The 8,276-nt window shown below is 42.8% G+C and overlaps 1 protein-coding gene across 6 annotated transcripts in view; it reads left to right on the plus strand.

The window, feature by feature from the left end:
- The window catches only part of Drp2 (dystrophin related protein 2), a 54,782-nt gene that overhangs the window by 10,027 nt on the left and 36,479 nt on the right, over positions 1-8,276 (plus strand). For 3 of the 6 annotated variants that reach the window (XM_031367730.1, XM_031367750.1, XM_031367740.1), the window contains exon 2: positions 7,489-7,666. The exons of the other annotated variants lie outside the window; for them this stretch is intronic. In XM_031367730.1, the coding sequence (XP_031223590.1) occupies positions 7,550-7,666 (117 nt within the window). In that variant the 5' untranslated portion in view covers positions 7,489-7,549. The remainder of the gene's footprint in view (positions 1-7,488; positions 7,667-8,276) is intronic. 6 annotated transcript variants of the gene reach the window in all.

The following is an 8,276-nucleotide window of genomic DNA, read 5'->3' on the forward strand; positions in this document are numbered from 1 at the left end:
TATATCTCAGCATGTTCATCTGAAAAGGGACAGCCTTGCCAGATTATGTTAAAAATCTTTTTTGTTTGCTTGCTTACTTGCTTGCTTTTGTTTATTTCTTTGTTGGAGGCAGAGTCTCACTCATCTCCGGCTGGCATCAAACAGCTATGCACTCAAGAATGACTTGGAAATCCCCCTCCTCCTCTCTCTTTCTCCTAAGTGCTGACCACAGTGCCTGACTTTTGTGTAAAAGAGCTTGAAAGACAGTTTAGCAGGCTTCAAGCTCACACTGTACTAAGTGAGGATAATAGTGTTTTGATGCCTGCCAATCTTAAACATTTATATTTGACAAAATAGCAAAATCAGCCTTAAACCATCATGTTCATGAGCATACAGCCTGTGGTTACCTACACATGGCCTGCACAAAATAGGGCCCTTCAACATTCAATCCTGAATGGAGGAGGGGCTCAGGAGGCCCCACCCCCTTCCTTGAGGAGTTATTATTGGCAGTTGATAGTTCCTTGGGAGAGAAAGAGTCATTTTCTCCAGTGGTGTAGTCACTGGTTAGTTGTCCACGCTCCAGTAAATAATATCCCATCTATGTTTATACAAACAACCCTAATTAAACTCAGTCAGGTCCACCAAGCAACAAAACAAAGGAAAAGACAAAACAAAAACAGAAGGGGAATTTGTTAGGGAGCAGAGGTTGAGCTGGATGGAGAGGAGGGAGAGGGGGTAATCGGGAGTGAATATGATCAAAATATATTACATACTTGTACGAAATTGTCAATGCATAACAAATCTAACAAATGAGGCTTAGAGAGGCGGAATGACTTAAGGTCATAGAATGAAAGGCTGAAAACAGAGGATCCTGATGCTGGGACAGGAAGAGGTTAGTTCTGTTAATGTCTGTGTTATGATTGCAAGCTATGAATTCCTCTTTTGTCGAAGGAAGTTAAGACAGGGTCTCTTTCTTAGGAAGCCCTTGGCTGTCCTGGAACTTGGTTTCTAGACCATATGGGCCTTGAACTCACTGATATCCACCTGCCTCTGCCTCCAGACCAGTGAGATTAAAGAGGTGTGCCACCATGACTCAAAAGGTATGTTTTTTTTTTTATTCTTCAGTTTATCTTTTTTAAGATTTATTTATTTATTTTATGTATATGAATACACTGTTGCTATCTTCAGACACTCCAGAAGAGGACATCAGATCCCATTACAGATGGTTGTAAGCCACCATGTGGTTGCTGGGAATTGAACTCAGGACCTCTGGAAGAGCACTCAGTGCTCTTAACCTCTGAGCCATCTCTCCAGCCCTCGTCAGTTTATCTTAATTTTGTCTGGTGGCAGGTTAGCAGAAAAATGAGAAGGAACACATTTTTTTTAAAAGAATTCTGTTTCGTTGTTATGTTTATTGGAGCCAGGATTTCGCACTATAGTTCACACCTGGTTGGCTGGGCACCTGCTATGTAGAAAGAGCTAGCCTTGAACTGGTGACAACGTCTCTTCCTTTGCCTCTGCAATGCTTGCATTGCAGGCAAGCATCAGCGTACTACATTTTGTAAGAAGCCACTGTCCAAATAGTTCTCACAAGAAGAAAAGCAAGTGACTACTAAATGGGTGTGGAGGGTCCCCATTTCAAGTCATTAAGGAAAGGACAAGTAATCACAAAGTTGGCAAAAAAAAATTAAGGACACATACTGTTGGCAAGTGAGCTAGGAAGTTGGCACACACATACATTGCTTGTGGTAGTATACATCAATGTAACTTTTTTTAGGATGCTTTAAATATTCGTGTGAAGCACAAAGGTATTTGGGGGGTTATTGGGGTGTCTTCTGTTTTCCCATTTCAGGAAATATATTGAGGATCATAATTATGCATAAGGTTGTTCACTGCAATTTGATTTCTATCTTTTTTTTTCTTGGTTTTTCGAGACAGGGTTTCTCTGTTTCAAACTCAGAAATCTGCCTGCCTTTGCCTCCCAAGGCGTGTGCCATCACCGCTCGGCGCAATTTGATTTCTAAAGCAAAAGAACTGTAAATATATGACCAATTCTTAAAATGAATGATGGTCTATCAATTCAGTGAGATAGTATATGGTGATTATAGCTAGCACTCAGCCATGCTCTACTGGCAGGAGTGCAGTATATTCATGTGTATATTCATGATTGATTTTAATAATGAGAACAGCTCCATAAGTTCAGTATCATTCGTATACCCATTTTACAGACCAGAATACTGATGCTCCAAGAGGTAAAAGTACTCCAGGCCACATTGTTGGTAATTAAAGAGTGTAGATTTCACTCTGGGTCTGGTCTGATGCCAGAACCAATGACCTCAACCACAGCACACTCTGCAGGTATTAGAAATCGTGTTCTGATTGGGTCTCCATTAGTCACTTACATTCAGAGCTTGAAGTATCTTCTCCTCCTCCATTGGTTAGTTTTAAGATTGCTGATAGGAGACAGGATGTTTTCTGATGTGTTTGCTTTTGTACTAAGTGGTAGTGTTCCTTAAAGCTTTTACAATTGTTCCTCTGGTTTGTATTTTGGACTTCTTGACTTTAGTGTGCCACAGAGGATCTTACTTTGTCATGCTGTTTTGAGTTCCAAATGTCTGTGGGATTTGCATTTATTTCTCTAGATTGGGGACTGTTTTGTGGTTATCTTATTAAAGAGATTCTCAGTGTGCTCTGTTTTTGTCTCGACTCCTGTCCTATGCTTTGGTGTTCTGACTCTGAATTCTTGGGATTTACAGTTGTGCTCTTTTTTTTGGAGACAAGATCTCTCTACGTGTACTGGAACTTACGATGTAGACCAGGCTGGCTTTGAACTTACAAAAATCTGCCTGCCTCTTCCTCCCGAGTCCTTTTTTGTCTTATTGATGTTTGTTTGTAACTCTACTGTTTTGTTGACCTTGTCTTCCATTGCTGATATTTTTTTCTTCCATGTGACTTCTTTCTCACCTAATTTGTAGCCTCTTTGAAGTTAGTCACTGATCACCTTGACTGGCGAACTCTTGAAATCTCCCTAACATTTACTCATTTCCTTTATCTTCTACTTCACTAACTGAGGAGCTGTACTTTGGGCGATGGGTCAAGTTGCCTTGCTCTTTCAGGGTTTTTTTGGCTTTCTGCATGCCTGCTCTCTGCATATCTCTCCGATTTCACTTGGAGATATTTTGATTGGACAGCCTCCTCCTTTGGAGAGCTCGGTTCCCTAGGACAATGCAGAGAGGGGGAAAACAAAGGACTTGGGATGGGAATTCCACTTGCCTTCCCCTCATCAGCAAAGTACATGGCAGAAGCTTGTTCAGCTGAGAGTACCCCGGGTTGGCACATTTCTCTCATTTTCTCTGCACTTTCGGAGTTTCTAGCCCTCACTGCCTTCGTGGGTCTCCAAAGCGTGCCCTCTCCTCTCTTTGGAATAGGCTGCTTTTAGTTCCCCTGACTCTTCTCCTTCACCTGGTTACAGGCAACCAGTTTCATGTTGTCTTCGTTAGGGCTTTATTGCTGTTGAAAGAACGACCATGAGCAGGGCAGCTCTTATCAGTGACGACATTTAAATAGAGCTGGCTTACAGTCTCAGAGGTTCCATCCATTATTGTCATGACAGGAAGCATGGTAGCCTGCAGGCAGACATGGTGCTAGAGAAGCAACTGAGAGTTCTACATCTTGATTGGCAGGAAGCAGGGAGAGACTGACTTGAGCTTCTCAGACCTCGAAGCCAGCTCCCTACGGTGACACACTTCCAACCAACAAGGCCACACCTAATCATACCCCTCCCAAGGGGCCAAGCATTCAAACACGTGAGTCTCACGGGGGTGGGGAGGGATTCCTAGTCCAGCCACCATACATGTCCTCCAAATCACCTGGAACTTAATCAATATTTGCTTTTCAAAGACAAAGTACTTTATCTGTGAGTAATAGTTATCTCTAGGTTGTGGTAATATGGCAGTTTATTTTTCAATTCCAACCAACAATTTATTTCACATTTTCCAGCTCTTCTGTAAAGAGTATACCTGAAGGTTTAGTGGTAGAGCTCTTGCTGAGCATCTGAAAGTTCCTTGGCCCTGTTATCAGTGTGTAAATAAATAAATAAATAAATTTATTAATTTCAAATGAAACAATTTTAAGGGCTAAAAATGTGATCCAGTGATACAGAGCTTGCCTAGTGTGCATGAGTCCCTAGATTCAATTGCTGGCATTGCAGGGGGAAAAACTTTTGAATTTTAAGAACATGAACTACTTGTAAATTCAACAAAAATAAAAGCGTTTTAGACTGGCTACCTTTGAACTCTTCAGAGAGCTACCTGCGTCTGCCTCCTAAGTTCTGGGATTAAAGGCTATACCACCACATCCATTTTTAATACGTTATATTTCATCTGAATGATCTTTTCCTGTTGGGGGAACCATATTTTCAGCCATTCTTTGGGGAATCTCTTTGTGGTTCGAAAACTGTGTAGTTGTGTAGTTGCCAGAGATTTTAAACGATGACAAAGTATCCTTCATGCTCTTAACCTCAGACTCTGTAATAGTCTTCCATCTTGGAGCCATGAACCCTTGAACAAGACAGAAGAGTACTTGATGCATGAAGTCTACAGATGTCTAAACGTGTTAAGTGGTTTTCTCATTCTGGAAGTTCTAAAAGTACAGCTACTATAGTGGGTGTGAGTGGGTGAAGTGAGACTTTTTTTTCATCTTAGGAAGGGACCGTTACATATAAAATGTTGGGAACTAGTGGAATAGAGTCTAAAAATGGTCACCATTTAATCATCACCACCGGGAATCAAAGATTATTGCTTCTTCCCATTTGGAAGAGGGACTATTTTGGCCACACATGAAAAGAGATTACCTTTATTATTTGCAAGTGGCATCATTGCTGCTTCTCCTCATGCTGTATACATTTATTAAGCCATCATCTGGCTTATTGCAGCTACTTTTTTGTTTATCCATCTCCTTTTCAAAACTCAGCACTCCTGATATGTGCAGCTAAATGTCTTCAGCATAGCTGACTGTGCAACTTCCTCCTCACCTCTCATCACACCAAATGTCCTCTTTCCCCTGTATCCCTGCTCTTGCTCTTGGCAATGTTACCTATCTAGCTCCCAAATTAGAAATTTGGACTCCTTCACTTCCCTTACCTTTCACATCCAATTGGCCCCTGAGTCCCAAACATATTACCTCTTCAGTGGATCTCAAAGCTTGCTGTCTGCTCATGCATCCTGCCTACCTATTTATTATATGCTAGCTTCTCAGCCTGCCCTTCCCCTGGGAGAATCACCACACAAGGCAAGCAGAAGAAAATCTGGCCATGTCACTTTCCTGCTTAAAATCTTCAGCGTCTCCCTGTTGTCTACAAGATAAAAGCTAGAATCTTTTGTTTGTCATTCAGGACATGGCCCAATCTGGCTCCTATCTTGGTTTTTGCTCACATTACACATTTTTTTTATTTGCAGTTTTGGAACATTCTTTTTTATCTTTTCTACCCAATGCAATCCCACTTCTCTTTCATGATTCATCTAACATACATTTCCTCTAGGGAAATTTTCTTGATGTGACGGGTGGACTTTACCTTGTCCTCATCTCTTTCTTCACTCCATCCATCACTCTTTTTAATATTAATGCACATAACAATTTATGGTCTTTATTCTCTCTGTTTTTTTTTTTCTCTGTGTGTGAACTCCTTGGAGCAGGCACTATGTCTTTTCCTTCTATGTGCCTTCTAAAGTCTAGCTAAACTGAACTCACTGCTGCCTGAATATGTTTTGCCTTTTTGTGACATCAGCCTTTAAATAGATGGGTCAACAATTAATGCCTTTCTTCCTTTCTCTCCTATTCTAAATAGACAAACTATTCTGCCTTATCCTAAAAGCAGTCTCTCTGTGATGTGTGTGCAAATGTGTGAGTGTGTGTGTATGTGTTTGTATGTGCAGGTAGGTGCATGTATGTGTATGTGTGTGTGCTGGTGTGTGTGCAGGTGTGTGTGTGTGTGTGTAGATGTATGTGTATGTATGCAGGTAGATGTATGTGTGTGTGCAGGTGGGTGTATGTGTGTATATGTGCAAGTGGGTGTATGTGTGTGCAGGTATGTGTGTTTGTGTCTGTGTACAAGTAAGTATATGTATGTGCAGGTGTGTGTGCAGGTGTATGTGTTTGCGTGTGTGTGTGTGTGTGTGTGTGTGTGTGCATGTGTGTGCAGGTGTGTGTATATGTGTGTGTTTTCCTGTGTGTACAGGTGGGTGTATGTGTGTGCAGGTATGTGTGTTTGTGTGTAAGTGTGTGCAGGTGTGTGTGTTTGTGTGTGTGTGCAGGTGTGTGTATTTGTGTGTGTGTACAGGTGGATGTATATGTGTGCAGGTGTGTGTGCGGTTGTGTATATGCAGGTGTGTGTGTATAGGTGGGTATATTTGTGTGCTGGTGTGTGTGTAGGTGTGTGTGCAGGTGTGTGTGTGTACAGGTGGGTGTATTTGTGTGCAGGTGTGTGTGTTCAGGTGGGTGTATGTTTGTGCAGGTGTGTGTGGACAGGTGTGTGTGTGTAGGTGTTTGTGTATAGGTGGGTGTATTTGTGTGCTAGTGTGTGTGTGAAGGTGTGTGTGTGCAGGTGTGTGTGTACAGGTGGGTGTTTGCATGTGTGTGCAGGTGGGTGTGTGTGCAGGTGTGTTTGTGTATGTGTGCAGTTGGGTGTATGTGTGTGCAGGTGTGTGTGTTTGTGTGTGTCTGTGCAGGTGGGTGTATGTGTGTTTGTGTGTGTGTGTGTCTGTGTGTGTGTACAGGTGGGTGTATGTGTGATTGTGTGTGTGTGTGCGGTGGGTGTGTGTGCAGGTGGGTATATGTGTATTTGCAGAAGCATATGCTTAAGTGCATGCATTTCTATGGAAGCCAGAGTTCAACCTCAGGAGCCTCCTTTTAAAAAAAAAAAAAAGAGACAGAGAGACAGTGTCTCTTATTGGTGTGGAGCTCACTAAGTATGCTAGGCTGGCTGGCTGGGGTACCCCAGGATCTGCCTGTCTCCCCCTCCCCAGTGTTGGGATTATAAGCACATGCTATCACGCACATCTTTCTAAAAACTGTGTGTTCTGGGGATCAAAATAAAAACCTTGAGCTCATGTGGTAAGCACTCCACTGACTGATCTATCTCCAGAATCCCTCAAACGCAGGCTTTCTGAATCTGGGTGGTCTTAGATATACCCTGTGCCTTCATAACCTAGGCTGGCCTTCATTATAGCATTTGGCACGTGAGTATTTTATAATAATTATTAGCTTACCTAGCCGCCTTTCCAGCCTATATCATAGTAGTTCATCTTTGCACAAAGCATAACACGTAACAATAAATACCTCCTTGGCTAATGATCAGTCATTTATGGCACACAATATACAATAACTGACCTATTGGATAGGTCAGCTAACTGTGGATACTTCTCTCATGGCTAGCTGATTCATGGAGATGCTGACTCCAAAGGCTTTTCCTAGTCTTAACTCTAAATCCCTGCTTATTACTTACTCGTACAGGTGCTTGATGCCCCACAGTTGGTCTACTGCCAGTCCTCACCCTCCATGAGCCTTGGTGCTAATGCAACCTTTGGTCATGCAGGGATGCCCTTACACCCTCCCACGATGTCATGAGTGGCATGCTGCTGACCGGTTTCATCACAGCAGCAGCCTCCGAAACACCTGCCCCCAGCCTCAGGTAAGTGTCCATTAGTAAAAGGAAAGGCCTGTGTAAAAAGACTTCCTAAGATGCGAAGAAACTCATGCGTATATGAAAACCCTTAGACAGCACGGAGCCTGCAGCAGCACATCCCTTATCGGCCATGAGGTCGTTAATGAGGGACATACAGCAAAGAAAAAATGTAGGGCTGGACAATCCAAGGGCTCATTATGTCTAATGGGGGCCAATCCCATGTTAACTTTCTGAGGGTTATAGGTCCCGGGAGGTCACAAAAGAATATGATTCTTTAAGGCATGGCTTAGGCCTGTTCTCTCTTCTTCTCTAGGAGTATGGTGATGTGATGGTGGTGGTAGTGGTGGTGAAGTGTGTATGTGTGTGTGTTTTAGTCAGGGTTTCTATTCCTGCACAAACCAAGAAGCAAGTTGGGGAGGAAAGGGTTTATTCAGCTTACACTTCCACACTGCTGTTCATCATCAAAGGAAGTCAGGACTGGAACTCAAGCAGGTCAGGAAGCAGGAGCTGATACAGAGGCCATGGAGGGATGTTCCTTACTGACTTGCTTCCCCTGGCTTGCTCAGCTGCTCTCTTATAGAACCCAAGACTTCCAGCCCAGGGATGGCACCACCCA

Source organism: Mastomys coucha, chromosome X (genome assembly GCF_008632895.1).
Source record: "Mastomys coucha isolate ucsf_1 chromosome X, UCSF_Mcou_1, whole genome shotgun sequence".
Taxonomy (NCBI): domain Eukaryota; kingdom Metazoa; phylum Chordata; class Mammalia; order Rodentia; family Muridae; genus Mastomys; species Mastomys coucha.